Source organism: Mus musculus, chromosome 12 (assembly GCF_000001635.26).
Source record: "Mus musculus strain C57BL/6J chromosome 12, GRCm38.p6 C57BL/6J".
Lineage (NCBI taxonomy): Eukaryota > Metazoa > Chordata > Mammalia > Rodentia > Muridae > Mus > Mus musculus.
The window spans coordinates 3610728-3632002 of record NC_000078.6 but is presented as its reverse complement, the minus strand read 5'-3'; the positions used below and the strand labels follow the sequence as shown (position 1 = coordinate 3632002).

Genomic DNA, 21275 nt, shown 5'->3' with positions numbered 1-21275 from the left:
AAATCTACTTTTTTAAATTTTATTTTTATTTATGTTCATTAGTATTTTGTCTGCATATATGTCTGTGTGAGGGTGTCAGATCTTGGAGTTATAGACAGTTATAAGCTGCCATATGGGTTCTGGAAATTGAACCCTGTTCCTTTGGAAGAACAGTCAGTGCTCTTAACCACTAAGCCATATAGCCCCCTACTAAATCTATGTTTAAGGGCTGGTGAGATGGCTCAGCGGGTAAGAGCACCCAACTGCTCTTCTAAAGGTCCTGAGTTCAAATCCCAGCAACCACATGGTGGCTCACAACCATCCGTAAGGAGATCTGAATCCCTCTTCTGGAGTGTCTGAAGACAGCTGCCGTGTACTTACATATAATAAATAAATACATCTTTTTTTTTTTTAAATCTACTTTTAAACTAGAAAACCAAAAATCTTACATTGGTATAGATCTTTGTATATTGATACAAATTATGGTTAAATTTGGTTATACTGATATAAATCTTTGTATGCTGATAGAGATATAGGATTATATTTTGCTATAATATACTATGTATATATGTTTCCAACTTTTCTTTGAGGTATTACACCTAAGTGATTCTTTTTTTGGGGGGGGGGAGTTTGGTTTTTTGAGACACTGTCACTATAAAACAAGAGCACACACAGGGGCCAAGCCAAACTCAGAAGGCAGTGCTGGCTTCGCCTGCAGGAGGCCCTAGGCTAAGCCATAGAATCCCAAAAGAACCAAGTCATGAAAAAAAATGAGTGGGATGCAGGAGAGATTTTAAAAAATAGCATCGCAGATAGGGTAGAGGACAGAGTGACAGATGGACAGATGCCAGAAGAGGAGGAAGGAAAGGCAAATGTGTAAGTTCTCCCAAAAGTAGAGAAACTTATTAAATTATATCTGAGAACATTAATACACAAAGCAAGACAAGGAGCAGAGAGTATTCAACGGCAGAAAACTTTCCTATCCTGCAAAAGACCTGGGTTCAATTCTCAGCAAAACAAACATACATTAATTAGAAGACAGAGCAGAAAGGACAAGTCACAAAAGGACTGGTGGGGCTGGAGAAATGGCTCAGTGGTTTAGAGTACTGTCTGTTCTTCCAGAGGACCAGGATTCAATTCCCTGAGGCTACATGGCAGCTCACACAGGTCTGAACTCCAGTTTCAGGGCTCTGAAACCCCCCATATAGACATACATGTAGGCAAAACACCAATGGACATAAATAAAAATAAATTTTATACTTAAAAAAAAAAGGAAGTTTGGGGCTTTTGCTTGTTTGTTGAAACAGGATTTGATAGGTCCTACATTGGTGTAGAACTCACTACATAGTCAAGAATGCCCTTGTAGTGCCGGGCGTGGTGGCGCACGCCTTTAAACCCAGCACTAGGGAGGGAGAAGCAGGTGGATTTCTGAGTTCGAGGCCAGCCTGGTCTACAAAGTGAGTTCCAGGACAGCCAGGGATATACAGAAAAACCCTGCCTCTAAAAACCAAAAAAAAAAAAAAAAAAAAAAGAATGCCCTTGTACTTCTGGTGGCTCTGCATCTCCCCCTTGTATTTCTGGTGGCTCTGCATCTACCCCTCCCCCCCTTGCCACTCCAGTTTTGGTTTATGTGATACTAGGGAGTGAACCAACCCAGATCTCCATCCCACCCCAAACAAATCTAAAGGAAAAGAATTTGGTCTCTAAAGGAGATTTGGAACAATGAAGTAGAAGCAGGATGCAAATGGGATTAAGAACCACAACCAGATAGAAAGGTCCAAATGCCTCTGCCTGAGACTCAGAGCTATGTCCTCATCCGCTGGTAACTGAGAAGCCAGCACTGGAAGAAACATTCTGACTTGAACAGAACACTGATACTAAGAAATAAATAGGGTATTTCTGCTATGGAAGAAACTGAGAGACAAAAGAGTTGAGTTTGATTTTAAAATGTTTAAGTGGAGATGAAGTGTTTAAAAGCTACCCCTCAGGATTAGACAGCTAATGAATGTGATAAAGAAAAGATGGACCGGATCTGCAGCCACCTGCTACAAATCTGTGTATACAAAAGAGTATGGGTTACAGAAGTGGTGGCCAGTGATGGGAAAGAGAGATCAAAATCAAGACATTTCAATGCTAGGAACTGCACGAGATGAAAGAAAAACCTGACTGAAATCCACGAACTGGAGACGGTACCATCCCCAGTATCCACACTAACTGCATGGGACCTACCATGTTTGCAAGGGAAGCCTGTCTGCAGTCAGTACTGAGTGCAGAGGGACTGCAGAGAGCTTGAAGATGCTTATTCTCTTAAAAGGAGGGAAGAGCAGGTGACTCCATTTTAAAGAGCTAGCTGCTATTCCTAAGAGGAATGCAATCACACACCTTAAGTCAGAGTGAGAACAAAGGGTCAGTATGAGGTGTGGCTGACACCTCAGGATATCCACATCACGCCTCTCTCACATCTCCCTCTCACTCACTAACTAAATCCTAACAGTGCGTACTGTGGCAGTGTGTATGTTTTATGTCTTCCTGCCTGCTGTCCACACTGTAACTGTCCACACTGTAACTGTCCACACTGTAACTCTGGAGTAGATTTCTGGAGAAGTGTTGATGCCTTCTTTTTCTCTGCCTGGAATGAATACCTGAGCCCAGGATGTAGCAATCATCTTATTACCCTAAGGAGGGTACCACACATCAGACCAGGAAGATGGAATGGAACCAACTCTGAACTCAGCAGCCTCTGGACTTATTTTAGCATGAGGAATATAAAGTCCAATGTATTTAAGTGACTTATTAATCAAGTTTTCTGTTACTACTAAATGTATTCACAAACATTTATACAATCAAAGTTGTCTTACTCCAGTAAGACAATGAGTAACTCATAGCCAGAAATAGAACCAGGATTTGAGATTTTATCCGCAACATATGTACAGGTGTGCAGTATCATGATCACAAACACGTATACAGCACACCAACAAGTCTTCATCTAATTCATTTAAAACACAATGAGAAAAATAACCAGAGAATTACATGACTAGCCACACTCACAGAAATGTATTATTTTCAATTTCACTCAGTTTTCTATGACATATTGAATAGACTCAAAGTAGTAATTTTCTAATCATGAAAAGGGCACAGATTAAAGGGGGGGGACATGTTTGTTTTAAGGAAAGTTCAGCTAGATCCAGAAACTGAAGGCATAATGAGGTAACTCGTTACTTCTTGAGTTACTGGTTTAACTAGTGGGGGTTTTTTGTTTGGTTTTGTTTTTTTTAAATAGGCTTCCCATATCTGCAGAAAAAGTGGTGCAAAACTAAGCTAATATCAAATGAAGCATAACAAGTAATGAATCTAAGTAAGTGTAATTTACAACTTACAAAGCCTAAAGAAGCAAATAAAATTCAATAAAAAGACCAAGAACAAGGACTTTGTGGTAGTGGAGGACGTGTAACAGGTGTGAGACCACAGGTTCCATTCTTAGCACTGAAAGGAAAACTATATTAGTTCATTAAGTAAAGCCCTATCCCTTTTTGTATACAGGATGAACTTTGTATGTATACAGCTCTAAAACAAAGTATGCCAGTTCCCTAACAATCATTCCTAGCTGAAAGATAAAGTGGGGGGAAAGTAGGCTTTATCCCTTGTGGAAAACCCACACCTGAGGCCTTCAACGTACACGTCTCAAACAATTTCTGAAAGACTCCTTCCCTCATGTAACAGGCACAACACTACTGACCTAGCAGCAATGCGTTTGATTTTTGTTCCTAGTGATAACAGTCCTCTTTCTACTGACTACTTCCCTCTCTCTGTCTCTTCCTTCTGTCCTCTTGAAACCCACGACAGGCTTCTGCAAGGTGACAGGACTTTCAGGCTAAAGGGACAAGTCTATTAATGGACAGACATTTCCCTTTTACATGAATGTTCCCTGGCAAAGGTGACTTCCAACTCCTGCCATCACTCAGCCACCTGGGTGACTTAACCAGGAAAGTCATGTACACACATCTGTTTATAAACACACACCATAACTTTAGTACAAGGTGTACTGCATTCGCAAACGGCTAAAATCCCATGCCACTGATGAGGGGCTCATCTGAAGCTTTCGCTGCTTCAGCCACACCCACCTTACAGAGAGTCCTTGGCTTCTGTGGTGGCTGCTCTTGGTTGTCATCCTAACTACATCTGGAATTAACTAAAACCCAAGGGGCTGAAGACACCTGTGAGGGATATTTTTTCTTAATTAAAGCATTTGAAATGGGAAGATCCAATTTTAATCTGGGTTTGCTGAGATGAGACAATCCACCTTTAACTGTGTCACACCTTCTTGTGATAGTCTATATACAGGATGGAAGAAGGAAGCTTCCACTCTATGCCTGCTTTCTGCTCTATGTCTGGCAAGTCCACACCTTCCCTGGCATTAGAGCCTTCTTCTTTGGAATTCTGTCATATACTGAAAACCAGCTGAGACAAACAGCCTCACAGACTGAACAACTACTGGATTCTAGGATGTTCTGTTGGTAGGTAGCCATTGTTAGGTTATCTGGACCACAGCTGTAAGTCATTCTAATAAATCCCCTTTATATGTGTGTGTGTGTGTGTGTGTGTGTGTGTGTGTGTGTGTGTGTGTGTGTGTGTGTGTGTGTGTATGTGTCTGTGCATGTGTTCTGTTCCTCTAGAGAAGGCTGACCAATACTAAGCTTCTCTTAGTTTTGCTTTTCATGTTTTTATAGTTCATAAAATGTAGATATAGACAACATTTCTTACTTGCTTCCAGTTCTAAAACATTCCAGTTATTCCAGAAATGCCAAATGCAGACATCGCTGATACAGATTATAAGAGAAGTCAAGAGCTGGCTAGCAGCTACCGGTGAGGGTAGAGTGACAGGTGATTAAGACCCTGGAGAAGGGAAAAGATTTCAACAGGGAAACTGTTGAACTGAAGTCAGAGGCCTCTGCAGCCTGTTAATGAAACACCAGAAGCAATCGACTGAAGCGAAGGGGAGAAAGTCCCTTCTGAGCAGTCAGAGCAGGAAGAATGTCAGACTAACTCCTCTACTCAAAATGAAGTCTTTCAGAGACACATAAAAAGATAAGATGTATACCCTGGCACTACTGAAGCCCAGTATGCTCAACAAGGAAAAGTGCTGTTAGCATCCTGGTATATTTACTGTCTGAGGCTGAGGTGGGAGCACCCTGAAGCCAACGAGCTCTAGCTGTCATTCCATTACTACATCAAAACAATGGGAATAAAGAATGAAGAGTGAGGCATGTGTGTCTGTAACTTGAGGTATACTGTGTCCCCACAAGTCCACTGAATAATTAAAAGTACATTTACAGTCTTCTCCATACATGTTTCACTACGTAATGACACTAGCTTTTAAATAAAATTTAAAGTAAACATATAAAAATAAATATATAAAGTAAATGAATCATTTGCCGCTTTTAGTGTAACTAGAAGGGGTTTAAATTAGTTGCATCAACTATGAACTAAGTCTGCACCTGCTTTGGCCAGGGTGGCTTCAGCCTGCAGGGGATGATCCACTCGGGGTTGCTCATAGTGAATTTTGATCACAGTTTAAAGTCTATACTCTGCTTACAAGTCACTGGCATTTTGAATCTTATGTAAATTACCTTTCAATCCAGAAATACAATCCTAAGGACCATGGTAAGGGACATTCCTGCAAATGTGTTATAGATAGAAATACTCAAAGCATTTCTGAAAAATCGAACACATTTCACACCCCAAAAACAAATGATTGTTAAGTTATTTAAAATGCTATTTTGATATTTAAAAAGATCACATTTAAAAGTTGGAAGGGGTGGGCTGGAGAGATCAGCAGATGAAACCATTTGCTTTCTTCTGGATGACCCGTAGGTCCCATTCATAGCACCTATATCAGTCAGTTCACAACCTCCCGTAACCACAGTGCCAGCAGATCCAATACCATCTTCTGGCCTGTGCACATACAAACAAGCAAGCACAAACATATGCACATAAATAAAAATAAATGTCTGTAAAGATGAGAGAAAAACAAAGGAAACTTTTTAGTTAAAAAAAAAATTCTAAAAGGCAAGGTGCAAAGGGGTTTAAAATAAAAAGGAGACAAGTCCCTTCCGGTCCTGCCAGCACCGACCCACAAGACTCGCCACGGGATCTTAAGACCTCTGGTGAGTGGAATACAGCGTCTGCTCCAATCCAATCCTGCAGGACCTGAGACTGCATTAGTTAGGGAAGCAGAAAACCCGCCTGATCAGGGGCACAAGTCCTTTCCGGTCCGGCCAGCACCGGGGTAGGTAGGGTGCAGAGTCGGCTGACACCCACCAGCTAGCCACAAGACCCGCCACGGGATCTCAAGACCTCTGGTGAGTGGAACACAGCGTCTGCTCCAATCCAATTGCACAGGACCTGAGACTGCATTAGTTAGGGAAGCAGAAAACCCGGCCTGATCAGAGGCACAAGTCCCTTCTGGTCCACGCCAGTACAGGGGTACCTTGTGCGTGGAGTCTGCGGACACCCGTAAGGTATACACAGTACTCTCCACGGGATCTTAAGACCTCTGTGAGTGGATCACAACGTCTGCCAGGAGGCAGGTTCGAACACCAGATATTTGGGCACCTTCCCTACAAGAGAAGAGCCTATCTGCAGAGAGTACTCTGAACACTGAAACTCAGGAGAGAGCTTGTCTCCGGGGTCTGCTGATAGAGGCTAACATAAACACCTGAGGAACAAGATCTAACCTGAGACAACTACAACAACTAACTCCAGAGATTACCAGATGGCGAAAGGCAAACATAAGAATCTTACTAACAGAAAACAAGACCACTCACCATCATCAGAACCCAGCACTCCCACCCCACCCAGTCCTGGGCACCTCAACACACCCGAAAAACTAGACCCGGATTTAAAAGCATATCTCATGATGATGGTAGAGGACATCAAGAAGGACTTTAATAACTCACTTAAAGAAATACAGGAGAACACTGCTAAACAAGTAGAAGACCTTAAAGAGGAAGCACAAAAATCCCTTAAAGTATTGCAAGAAAACACGACCAAACAGGTGATGAAATTGAATAAAAACATCCAAGACCTAAAAAAGGGAAATAGACACAATAAAGAAAACCCAAAGTGAGGCAACCCAAAGTAAGGCAACGCATGAGATAGAAAACCTAGGAAAGAAATCTGGAACCATAGATGCAAGCATCAGCAACAGAATACAAGAGATGGAAGAGAGAATCTCAGGTGCAGAAGATTCCATAGAGAACATCGGCACAACAATCAAAGAAAATACAAAATGCAAAAAGATCCTAACTCAAAACATCCAGGAAATCCAGGACACAATGAGAAGACCAAACCTCCAGATAATAGGAGATGAGAATGAAGATTTTCAACTTAAAGGGCCAGCAAATATCTTCAACAAAATTATAAAAGAAAACTTCCCAAACCTAAAGAAAGAGATGCCCATGAACATACAAAAAGCCTACAGAACTCCAAATAGACTGGACCAGAAAAGAAATTCCTCCCAACACATAATAATCAGAACAACAAATGCACTAAATAAAGATAGAATATTAAAAGCAGTAAGGGAAAAAGGTCAAGTAACATATAAAGGCAGGCCTATCAGAATTACCCCAAACTTTTCATCAGAGACTATGAAAGCCAGAAGATCCTGGACAGATGTTATACAGACCCTAAGAGAACACAAATGCCAACCCAGGCAACTATACCCAGCCAAACTCTCAATAACCATAGATGGAGAAACCAAAGTTTTCCACGACAAAAGCAAATTCACACATTATCTTTCCACAAATCCAGCCCTTCAAAGGATAATAACAGAAAAAAATATATATATAAGGACGGAAACCACGCCCTAGAAAAAGCAAGAAAGTAATCCCTCAACAAACCGAAAAGAAGACAGCCACAAAAACAGTATGCCAACTCTAAAAACAAAAATAATAGGAAGAAACAATTACTTTTCCTTAATATCTCTTAATATCAATGGACTCAATTCCCCAATAAAAACACATAGAATAACAGACTGGCTATATAAACAGGACCCAACATTCTGCTGCTTACAGGAAACCCATCTCAGGAAAAAAGACAGACACTACATCAGAGTGAAAGGCTGGAAAACAATTTTCCAAGCAAATGGTCTGAAGAAACAAGCTGGGGTAGCCATTCTAATATCAAATAAAATTGACTTCCAACCCAAAGTTATAAAAAAGACAAGGAGGGACACTTCATACTCATCAAAGGTAAAATCCTCCAAGAGGAACTCTCAATTCTGAATATCTATGCTCAAAATGCAAGGGCAGCCACATTCATTAAAGAAACTTTAGTAAAGCTCAAAGCACATATTGAACCTCACACAATAATAGTGCGAGACTTCAACACACCACTTTCATCAATGGACAGATCGTGGAAACAGAAACTAATGAGGGACACAGTGAAACTAACAGAAGTGATGAAACAAATGGACTTAACAGATATCTACAGAACATTTTATCCTAAAACAAAAGGATATAACTCCTTCTCCAAAATTGACCATATAATTGGTCATAAAACAGGCCTCAACAGATACAAAAATATTGAAATCGTCCCATGCATCCTATCAGACCACCATGGACTAAGGCTGATCTTCAATACAACATAAATAATGGAAAGCCAACATTCACATGGAAAATGAACAACACTCTTCTCAATGATACCTTGGTCAAGGAAGGAATAAAGAAAGAAATTAAGGACTTTTTAGAGTTTAATGAAAATGAAGCCACAACATACCCAAACTTATGGGACACAATGAAAGCATTTCTAAGAGGAAAACTCACAGCTCTGAGTGCCTCCAAAAAGAAACTAGAGAGAGCACACACTAGCAGCTTGACAACACATCTAAAAGCTCTAGAAAAAAAGGGAAGCAAATTCACCCAAGAGGAGTAGACGGCAGGAAATAATCAAACTTAGGGGCGAAATCAACCAATTGGAAACAAGAAGAACTATTCAAAGAATCAACCAATCAAGGAGCTGGTTCTTTGAGAAAATCAACAAGATAGATAAACCCTTAGTCAGTCTCACTAGAGGGCACAAGGACAGCATCCTAATTAACAAAATCAGAAATGAAAAGGGAGACATAACAACAGATCCTGAAGAAATCCAACACACCATCAGATCCTTCTACAAAAGGCTATACTCAACAAAACTGGAAAACCTGGATGAAATGGACAAATTTCTAGACAGATACCAGGTACTAAAGTTAAATCAAGATCAGGTTAATGATCTAAACAGTCCCATATCCCCTAAAGAAATAGAAGCAGTCATTAATGGTCTCCCAACCAAAAAAATCCCAGGACCAGATGGGTTTAGTGAGTTCTATCAGACCTTCAAAGAAGATCTAATTCCAGTTCTGCACAAACTATTCCACCAAATAGAAGTAGAAGGTACTCTACCCAACTCATTCTATGAAGCTACAATTACTCTGATACCTAAACCACAGAAAGATCCAACAAAGATAGAGAACTTCAGACCAATTTCCCTTATGAATATCGATGCAAAAATACTCAATAAAATTCTCGATAACCGAATCCAAGAACACATCAAAACAATCATCTATCCTGACCAAGTAGGGTTTTTTCCAGGGATGCAGGGATGGTTTAATATACGAAAATCCATCAACGTAATCCAGTATATAAACAAACTCAAAGACAAAAACCACATGATCATCTCATTAGATGCGGAGAAAGCATTTGACAAAATCCAACACCCATTCATGATAAAAGTCTTGGAAAGATCAGGAATTCAAGGCCCACACCTAAACATGATAAAAGCAATCTACAGCAAACCAGTAGCCAACATCAAAGTAAATGGTGAGAAGCTGGAAGCAATTCCACTAAAATCAGGGACTAGATAAGGCTGCCCACTCTATCCGTACCTATTCAACATTGTACTTGAAGTCCTAGCCAGAGCAATTCGACAACAAAAGGAGATCAAAGGGATACAAATTGGAAAAGAAGAAGTCAAAATATCACTTTTTGCAGATGATATGATAGTATATATAAGTGACCCTAAAATTCCACCAGAGAACTCCTAAACCTGATAAACAGCTTCGGTGAAGTAGCTGGATATAAAATTAACTCAAACAAGTCAATGGCCTTTCTCTACACAAAGAATAAACAGGCTGAGAAAGAAATTAGGGAAACAACACCCTTCTCAATAGTCACAAATATTATAAAATACCTTGGCGTGACTCTAACTAAGGAAGTGAAAGATCTGTATGATAAGAACTTCAAGTCTCTGAAGAAAGAAATTAAAGAAGATCTCAGAAGATGGAAAGATCTCCCATGCTCATGGATTGGCAGGATCAACATTGTAAAAATGGCTATCTTACCAAAAGCAATCTACAGATTCAATGCAATCCCCATCAAAATTCCAACTCAATTCTCCAACGAATTAGAAAGAACAATCTGCAAATTCATTTGGAATAACAAAAATCCTAGGATGGCAAAAACTTTTCTCAAGGATAAAAGAACCTCTGGTGGAATCACCATGCCTGACCTAAAGCTGTACTACAGAGCAATTGTGATAAAAACTGCATGGTACTGGTATAACGACAGAAAAGTAGACCAATGGAATAGAACTGAAGACCCAGAGATGAACCCACACACCTATGGTCACTTGATCTTTGACAAGGGAGCTAAAACCATCCAGTGGAAAAAAGACAGCATTTTCAACAAATGGTGCTGGCACAACTGGTGGTTATCATGTAAAAGAATACGAATTGATCCATTCCTATCTCCTTGTACTAAGGTCAAATCTAAGTGGATCAAGGAGCTCCACATAAAACCAGAGACACTGAAACTTATAGAGGAGAAATTGGGGAAAAGCCTGGAAGATATTGGCACAGGGGAAAAATTCCTGAATAGAACAGCAATGGCTTGTGCTGTAAGATAGAGAATTGACAAATGGTACCTCATGAAACTGCAAAGCTTCTGTAAGGCAAAAGACACTATCAATAAGACAAAAAGGCCACCAACAGATTGGGAAAGGATCTTTACCTATCCTAAATCAGATAGAGGACTAATATCCAATATATATAAAGAACTCAAGAAGGTGGAATCCAGAAAATCAAATAACCCCATTAAAAAATGGGGCTCAGAGCTAAACAAAGAATTCTCACCTGAGGAATACCGAATTACTGAGAAGCACCTGAAAAAATGTTCAGCATCCTTAATCATCAGGGAAATGCAAATCAAAACAATCCTGAGATTCCACCTCACACCAGTTAGAATGGCTAAGATCAAAAATTCAGGTGACAGCAAATGCTGGCCAGGATGTAGAGAAAGAGGAGCACTCCTCCATTGTTGGTGGGATTGCAAGCTTGTACAACCACTCTGGAAATCAGTCTGGAGGTTCCTCAGAATATTGGACGTGGTACTACCGGAGGATCCCTCAATACCTCTCCTGGGCATATACCCAGATGATGTTCCAACTAGTAAGAAAGAAACATGCTCCACTATGTTCATAGCAGCCTTATTTATAATAGCCAGAAGCTGGAAAGAACCCAGATGCCCCTCAACAGAGAAATGGATACAAAAAATGTGGTACATTTACACAATGGAGTACTACTCAGCTATTAAAAAGAATGAATTTATGAAATTCCTAGGCAAATGGTTGGACCTGGAGGGCATTATCCTGAGTGAGGTAACCCAATCACAAAAGAACTCAAATTATATGTACTCACTGATAAGTGGATGTTAGCCCAGAAACTTAGGATACCCAAGATATAATTTACAATTTGCAAAACACATGAAACTCAAGAAGACCGAAGACCAAAGTGTGGACACTTTGCCCCTTCTTAGAATTGGGAACAAAACACCCATGAAAGGAGTTACAGAGACAAAGTTTGAAGCTGAGACAAAAGGATGGACCATTTAGAGACTGCCATATCCAGGGATCCATCCCATAATCAGCCTCCAAACGCTGACACCATTGCATACACTATCAAGATTGTGCGGATAGGACCCTGATATAGCTGTCTCTAGTGAGACTACACCGGGGCCTAGCAAACACATAAGTAGATGCTCACAGTGAGCTGTTGGATGGATCACAGGAACCCCAATGGAGGAGCTAGAGAAAATACCCAAGGAGCTAAAGGGATCTGCAACCCTATAGGTGGAACATCATCATGAACTAACCAGTACCCCGGAGCTCTTGACTCTAGCTGCATATGTATCAAAAGATGGCCTAATCGGCCATCACTAGAAAGAGAGGCCCATTGGACTTGCAAACTTTATATACCCCAGTACAGGGGAACGCCAGGGCCAAAAAGTGGGAACGGGTGGGTAGGGGGGTGGGGGGAGAGTATGGGGGACTTTTGGGATAGCATTGGAAATGTAAATGAGGAAAATACCTAATTAAAAAAAATAAAAAAATAAAAATTAAAAGGAGAAATGCTGAGAGGTGTGGTCCACACGGTGGGCCTTTAACACTATTGTGGGACCTTTATGACAGGAAACAGGAGGCATTCAGAAGGAAGAGGCTGGAGCGTGCATGGAACTGAACACACAAATAGGAGAAGAAAATAATAATGTTCACTTAGTGGACACTACCCAGCAGTGTCATCCCTCTCTGCTGCCATTACTCAGCCACCTCAACCAAAGAGAGCACACGGGAGAAAGGGACCCTCACGGCGGCCAAAACTGAGTATCCAAATACGGGTTTCTGGGTTTTCTCCCATAATAACCACTTAAGTACAATATTACATTTGCCATGTTTGTCTGCCAGTGGTATATAACAACAAGCAAGTCTGAAGCCAAGCAGATCTTGAAAGATAGTGCACCTCTACCATCCAATTAGCCAGTGACAAAGGGCACAACCAAACAGCAATAAAAACAAAAAAAGCACAGTAGTAGCTGACCCTGGACCAACATAGATTCAAATGCAAAGGGCCACTTAGATAAAGATTTGTCTTATTCTTTCTTTTTTATCCTTTTTTATGGAGTTTTTAAAAAAGAAGTGATATGGATGAAATTATGTTTCATTCAAACATAAAAAACTAGAATCCTGTCTTTTGAAATGATATTGATATCTGTGTGCATCCTGGAACTCACAGGGACTAGTTATCTACCCCCACCATGTGGGTTCTGGGGCCCTGTTAGGCTTCTGACAAGTACTTTAATCTCCCGAGTCATCTGCCCCGGCCCCGCACACATAATTCCAACATTTCACTTTCAGCTCTCTGTAATGTGGCAGCTGACCCTGAGTGTCTCTGCAGTGACAGTATTAGCACAGTGGAGAAAAAAAGTAGCTTAAAACTAGGTTCTAAGCCTGGCATGGTGACACCTGTCTTCAATCCCAGCACTGGGGAGGCAGAGACCTGCAGGATCTCTGAGTTCAAGGTCAGCCTGGTCTACAAAGAGAATTCCAGGATAGACAATGCTACACACAGAAACTCTGTCTCAAGAAAACAAAACAAAAGGCCTAGGCTCTAACTATTTAGATGACTACCCCACTGTCGCCCTCTGTAGAGGGAAATGCTACCTCAACTGATAGCTGGGTAAGTAAAGACCACACACAGCAAGATTACATAGTTATAAATTTCATCTTCTCCGACTTGCTCTAGTCTTCCTCTTACACTAACCACTGAATAGTGAATGCAGAAATGGCAGCCCCCAATAAAAGAGAAAAAAAAAAAAAAAAAAAAAAAAAAAAACAACCAGAAACAACAACAACAAAAAGGACAGGTGAGAGGGAGATTGGGCTGTCAGTTTCTGACTAAGGAAAAGTTTAACCCCAGCAAACATCACCTGGTGGAGAATGGAGTTAGTAAGACGGCGAAACTTGGCTAAACCCAATAAAAGTAATTAAACTTACTTTTTAACTAAAAACAATCATCTCCAATCACATTTCTGCTAATATATAAGGTATTTTAAAGGATTTTTTAATGCCGGGCGTGGTGGCGCGCGCCTTTAATCCCAGCACTTGGGAGGCAGAGACAGGTGGATTTCTGAGTTCGAGGCCAGCCTGGTCTACAGAGTGAGTTCCAGGACAGCCAGGGCTACACAGAGAAACCCTGTCTCGAAAAACCAAAAAAAAAAAAATTAAATAAATAAAGGATTTTTTAAATGTCAATATCATTATTTTGAACTTCAGTTTTCTCACTTTAGAAACCACTAAGAAGCACGGTCTGCTTGTGCCTCTGAGCAGCAGCTGGCTCAGCTCATGTATGGAGTCAGTTGCTACAGTGTAGCCTCATCCAAAGTCCTATAAACATTCATTCACTCTAAAATTGTTTAAACAGCCTAAGTTGAAAACAGAAACTTTCAAATAATATGAAAATACTTACATCTCAATTTGTCCAGCATTTTTCCACCACACATGGTTGCTAACATAGCTTTAACTGAAAACACGGTCAACTTGCCTCGGCCCTCACTGCAAAATAAATAATAGAAATAATTGCTATCTGAAACCACAAAAGCAACCAAACGCATCTCTAAATACTGAACAATTGACAAACTGATTCTCACTCTTAAATACTTTAATTTAACCACATTTATAAACTCTGCATTTCATCCTTTGAATACAATTTAAAAATATGCCCCAACGTCAGAATAACAGCAGTTTATCTTCACACATTAGATACCAGGTGCACCCTGCTATGAAGATTTCATAGAGGGGCTAGAGAGGTGGCTCAGCAGGTAAGAAAGCTCTTCCAAAGGTCCTGAGTTCAATTCCCAGCAACTACATGGTGGCTCACAACCATCTTTAATGGGATCTGATGCCAACTTCTGGTATGTCTGAAGACAGCGACAGTGTACTACTATATACAAAAATAAATAAATAATTCTTTAAAAAAAATTTTCATAGAATGTTCATCTTTCTTTTTCTTGCAGCAGTCATTACTCGATGTTAAGTATTTATTCTGCGAAGCCCAACCACATCTGTCTCACATCCGTACACCGCTGTGAGTGGAAGGGTAACACTGGAAAGATGAGAGGCAGCCATGATGCATGCGGTGCACCTGCAGCAGAGCAGGGCAGCCCCAGAGTGTCAGTCCTTCAGTCACACCTGCTGCCACCGCAGACAGAGTACTTCACTAGCTGCTTAAAGTCAGCACGTGTGCAGGCTAGCAATGGAACTTTGCGGCAATCTTTTTTTTTTTTTTAAGATTTATTTATTTAGCCAAGAGTGGTGGCACACGCCTTTAATCCCAGCACTCGGGAGGCAGAGGCAGGCAGATTTCTGAGTTCGAGGCCAGCCTGATCTACAGAGTGAGTTCCAGGACAGCCAGGGCTATACAGAGAAACCCTGTCTCAAAAAACAAACAAACAAAACAAACAAACAAGATTTATTTTATGTAACTATCTTTAAACACACCAGAAGAGGACATGAGATCCCATTACAGATGGTTGTGAGCTACCAAATGGTTGCTGGGAATTGAACTCTGGACCTCTGGAGGGGCAGTCAGTGCTCTAACTGCTGCGCCATCTCTCAGCCCCTGCAGTAATCATATAAAGTCTGTGATCACAAAGTTTCACAGTAACTTAGAGCAAAGCAACTTTGCAGTGAAAGATTACCATGTTGGTTTTGAAAGGCAAACACCCTGTTACATTCACAGAGCCCAGAGAATTCTTCCCAGGCTGGGGATGCAGCTTAGTATAAAGTGAATCCATGTCTGAGGCCCTGGACTCAATCTTGAGTTCTGGGAAAACACGGCCTTCCTCGCACTTGAAAAATATCATATCTGAAAAGAAGAACATGGTCTACAAGCCTTTTTTTTTATTATAGCTGAGTGTTTTAACTATGACATCTTAGTGCGTTTATTCATAAAACAAGAAACCCTATAAGTAACTAAAGTGAAGAAGGGGTTTTTACAATTATATACTTCTTCAGAAATAAAGGCAATATTCTATATGTAAGGCAACGTGGGTCTGGAATGATGAGAAATATTCCTCCATCAAACAGCCATCCCATCATGCAAGAAAAGTCAGTGTCTAAAAAATCTTGAGTCTAAAAAGTATTTTTAGACAGACTTTAGACACTGACTATTTTAAAGTGTTTACACAAGGTCCTCCCATCCTTTGGTGATTTGGAACTCATTATGATACCCAGGCTGGCTTTGAACTCAGAGCAGTCCTCCTGTCTCGGTCTCCCAAATGTTGGAATTAAAAGCATGAACTTTTCAGGAGGATTAAAATCTTCTGTGGATAAAAGTAAAAGCAGCAGTATAAGAATTGGTGGGAGCCCAAGGATCCACACTGGGTGGACGAGGAGGTTGGATTCGGCTGCAGCCAAACCACAGGCCTTAGGAGAGAAGTCCTCCCCAGAGCTGCCACACCTCAGACCTCAAAGGGAGGACTAGCAATAGTGCTGATGGGATGGAAAAGCAAGTACTGAGTCTTCACATGTCTCGTATTACCTAGACAAAACAAGCATGGGAGGTGGTGTAGAAATGCAATTGTTTCTTTATGTCAACTGGACCCTTAACAAATGAAACAAATATACACAGGGGATTTGGGGAAGAGATGCAGGGAGGTAAATATAGGAGATAAAACCGTTCCACTTGCAGCCAGGTAGTGGTGGCACACATCTTTAATCTGGAGACAGAGGCAGGAATATCTCTGTGAGTTCAAAGCCAGCCTAGTTTACAGATTTAGTTCTATAACAGACAATGCTCAAGATGACCAAAAAAAGAAGAAACAACGGTTATGCCAAAAAAGTCCACGGCCATGTGCAGCCAATTCGCTGCACAAACTGTACTGGGTGCGTGCCCAAGGATAAGGCCATTAAGAAGTTTGTCATTCAGAACACTGTAGAAGCTGCTGCTGTCAGGGACATATCTGAAGCAAATGTCTTCGACACTTATGTGCTTCCCAAGCTCAATGTCAAGCTGCGTCACTGCGTGAGGCGTGCCATTCATAGCAAGGAATCCAACCAGTGAAGCCCAGAAGGACCAGACATTCCCACCACAATTCAGACCTGCTGGCACTGCACCACAACCTCTACCAAAGCCCTTGTAAAGAAGTGGTTTTGTAAGGGCGGAAGGAAAGATGCCTTGGAGAAATAAAATGGAAGTTATACTTTAAAAAAGAAAAAGAAAAAAACAAAACAAGCAAACAAAAAAACCTGCTCCATCTTTTCTCAAAAGAACCCCCATATTCAAGAATGCTAGAATGATTGCTGAAGACAACACCTACATATCTCATTGAACACGGGGAAGTCATGGTACTAGAAGGTATTTTGCACCCTACTGGAGAAAAAAACTAAACAGCAACCCAGCTACAAAGCCTTCAGTCTACAGTGGTGACCTATCTCTATGATATACTGGTACAATAGAGGCACAACAGTTATAGGTAACCAACCACTGTCTTAATTGGATTTAAGATGCATTCCATGAGATGGAAGCCATTTCAAACACTGCTCTGGTGGCCAGGACCTGAGACGAGACAGGGCCTGAACCTAGGGGAAAATGAAATACTACTGTTCTGCTAAAGGAACATAGCAATAGTTGAATCCTAACAACAGTCTGCTATTTTGGGTTTATTTATGGGTATAAATTAGTGTTTCACTCACAACCAGCACTAGAGAAGCTTCCTCCTGCAGGAAATGAGAACTAATACAGTGACCCACAACTGGACAAAGTGCAGAGTGACAGACCTTAGAACACTCAGTCCTAAATGGGATGTCTTCACCAAATCAGGGTTCGCCTTGTGGCTCAGGAACTATCTGGAAGATGAGGCAAATAGATTGTAGGAGCCAGAGAAGGTGGGAGACACTAAAGAAACAGTGCCTTCCAGACAGGGCAGGACTAACATGTGTATGAGCTCACAGACTGTGGCAGCATGCACAGACAGGTCCAAGCCAGATGGAGTCCCAGCACTGAGAGCAAAAGTGGACACAAGCCCCCAACCGAATACAGAAGCTAGCTCCAATTGACAATCACCTTCAAAATAATTAGTTTTCTCCACTAGTGTCTCAGGGTATAGAAGCCACACTTAAGGGGAGCCCATGTGGGCTGGCGAGATAGCTCAGAGGGTAAGAGCACTGACTGCTCTTCCTAAGGTCCTGAGTTCAAATCCCAGCAACCACATGGTGGCTTATAACCACCTATAATGAGACCTGACGCCCTCTTCTGACATGTCTGAAGATATCTACAGTGTACTTATGTATAATAATAAATAAATCTTTGGGCCTGAGTGAGCAGGGTTGACCAGAGCGAGCAGGGATCCTAAAATTCAATTCCCAACAACCACATGAAGGCTCACAACAGTTTATGTATATGAGTACACTGTAGCAGTACTCATATACATAAAAATAAATAAATAAATCTTTAAAAGGGGCGGAGTGCACAGCAGATAACCAGCACAAAGTGAATGGGATTTTTGGAGATATTTTGTCTCATAATGCCATGTCTAATCATTTCTACCATACTCACCTTTTGCTTACTTATTATGCTCTTCAATTTTGTTTTTGTTTTTTGTTTTGTTTTGGTTTTTGGTTTTTCAAGACAGGGTTTCTCTGTATAGCTAGCCCTGGATGTCCTGGAACTCACTCTATACACCAGGCTGGCCTCAAACTCAGAGATCCACCTGCCTCTGCCTCCCAAGTGCTGGGATTAAAGGCATGCGCCACCACACCTAGCTCAATTTTGTATTTTATAGTGTGTGTGTGTGTGTGTGTGTGTGTGACAGAGAGAGAGAAAGAGAGAGAGAGAATATGTTTTTCATGCTTTCTTTTTTCTCTTTTCTTTTTTTCTCTGTCTTCTTGCTTTGTGGCTTTGTTGTTGTTTTTTTTAATTTATTTTTATCTCATATGCATTGATAATGTGGATGCTGGGAATTGAACCCAGGTCCTCTAGACCAGTCAATGCTCTTAATCACTGAGCCATTTCTCCAGACCTATTTGCTTTGTTTTATTCTCATTTTTTTTGTTGTTTTTTTTTTAATTGGCCTATTTGTTTCTAAAGAGCGAGAAAACATGTCTGAAATTATGCTAGTGACAAGTTTATCACAATTTCATACCTGTAATTGCAGCTGCACAGGTGGAAGTAGACAGGGAGGGGAAACTGGGATCAGAATATACTGCATAAATAATGTTATTTTCAATTAAAAAATTAATTTTAAAAATTGTTGGGTGGTGGTGGCATATGCCTTTGGGGGCATAGAGCATTTGGGAGGCTGAAGCAGGTGGATCTCTATGAGTTCTAAGCCAGTCAGATCTACAGAGTTCCAGGATACCCAGAGCTACACAGAGAAACCTTGTCTCAGAAAACCAAAAAAACAAAACAAACCCCTTAGAATGTCTTGAAGCATGCGCACTCATTGTCACTTCCTGCTCATCTCCAACTGCAAACGACCAGAAATTGTCAAATGTCCATGCACAGAAGACTGACTGGATTAGCATCTAAAAAGGAGGATGAAAAAAGTTACGAAAGATGAGGAGCTAGTGCCAAGGGCTGAGGGTGCACTCAGGAGGTCAGATGTTTGCCTAGTGTGAACAAACTCCTGTCCTGGGTGGCACACCTCTGTGATCTCAGCACTCACTGAGGTGGAGGGAAGTGTTAAGGTCATTTAAAAGAAATAAGTTCAAGATATGCTATTCAAAGCAAACAGCAAAGCCAGGCTTGGTAACACACACCTAAAACTTCATCTATACAGAAGACTTTGAGAAAGTAAGATTGCCAGCCTGAATGTAGCAAGAATCTGTCTCAAAATAAAAATAAAGAAGGGCTGGAGATATACCTCAGTAGGGGAACACTGGCCTCATAGTCCCGAGGATTAAAGGAGGAGTGGGAGCAAAGCACAGGAAGGGTAAAGTAAGACAGTACTATCTAGCAGAATGCACCAAAAGGAGAGAGAAAGAAGGAAAGAGGCAGCTGGCTCGGTGATTAAGAGCAGGGCTGTTCTCCTAGAGAATCTGGTTTTGATTTCCAGCATCCACACGGCAGTTAACAACCGTTTGCAGCTCCGGTTCCAGGGAATCTGAGGACAGTGCACACATGCGGTACACAGATACACATGCAAGTAGAGCACCATACACATAAAATAAGCTTTTACAAGAAGAAAAGCTGTATTTCCACATACATACTGTGCATGCAGAAGTGATTAGTAAAATGATACTGAAAACAGCCGCTTGACCACACAACTGGGAAGAGACAAACAGGAGGCGAGGCTGATCACATTTCATTGGCAAAAGGTTCTTAAGCCAACTATCCAAACATCCAACTTATAACTACAGAAAACAAAAACAAACAAACGAACCCAGCAAAGTAAACTCCAAACAGGAAAATAGAAAAGGAATAAAGTCAGAAAACAATGAAAGTGAGAATAAACACAAGGGCAGGGGTCAGGAAAAGCAAAAAGGCTAGTGTCAGGCAGATGCCAATTGTGCCAATAAATCTCTAGCAAACTATGGAGAAAACAGATAAAAATTAAGAATGGAAAGCAGACAGGGCTTAGGAAATGTCTCCATGAGTAAAGAGCTTAGTAAGCAAGCATGAGCAGCTTAACTACCGCTGTTAGCACCCACATAAAAAGTCAGGTGTGACATCAAGTGTCTAACCCCAGCCAGAGGAGGTGGAGACATGAGAATCAGATTCTGACACCATCATCAACCTAACAGTCAGACGGAAGGACTCAGAAGCCAGTTTCCATACCTAGGTAGCTAGATAACACGTACAACCTACTGTATAAATCAGGGGTCCCTATAACTTCCTCCGTGGACTTGACCAGCCCAAGAATTTAGGGAAACTATTTATGTTCACATATTTATTCATAGGGGACACAGTGAAGGATACAGATGAGTAGAGGAGTGTTGAAAAGAAACATGGGATCCCAAAGGGAACGGGTGCAGAGCTCCCATGCCCTCCTCAGCCTCATTATGTACACAGAAGGGATGAACTTGGCTCACTCCAAAGCAACCAACTTCCAGGTTGAGGTCATCCAAGAGCCTTATTTAGTCACCCATTAGGAACAAAAGATGTTCTCATACAGGAGATTCTGAGAAATTTGGGAACTGTACTGTAACAAAATGTCACATTTTGTGACTCACAAAACATATCAGAAACCAGCATCAAAGACTACCAGAACAAGAAAGACTATAGACTTACCCACAACCCCAGTTCCACCATCAGCAAGGGTATTAGGGGCTCTATCTCAGGAACCAAGGCAGAGACTAAACATAAGAACAAGATTCCCAGCCAGGCGTGGTGGTGCACGCCTTTAATGTCAGCACTTGGGAGGCAGAGGCAGGAGGATTTCTGAGTTCGAGGCCAGCCTGGTCTACAGAGTGAGTTCCAGGACAGCTAGGGC

The 21275-nt window shown here is 41.2% G+C and overlaps 1 protein-coding gene and 1 pseudogene across 25 annotated transcripts in view; one reads left to right on the top strand and one right to left on the bottom strand.

Annotated features, from left to right (window-relative positions):
- The window catches only part of Dtnb (dystrobrevin, beta), a 213115-nt gene that overhangs the window by 153484 nt on the left and 38356 nt on the right, over window positions 1-21275 (bottom strand). For 23 of the 25 annotated variants that reach the window (NR_027869.2, NR_027870.2, NR_149729.1 and 20 more), the window contains exon 5: window positions 14312-14397. The exons of the other annotated variants lie outside the window; for them this stretch is intronic. Coding sequence is in view for 20 of the 23 variants with exons in the window: in XM_017314955.2 (XP_017170444.1) it covers window positions 14312-14397 (86 nt within the window). In the remaining 3 variants the exon portion in view is untranslated. The remainder of the gene's footprint in view (window positions 1-14311; window positions 14398-21275) is intronic. 25 annotated transcript variants of the gene reach the window in all.
- On the top strand, window positions 16639-17066 carry Gm9039 (predicted gene 9039; annotated as a pseudogene).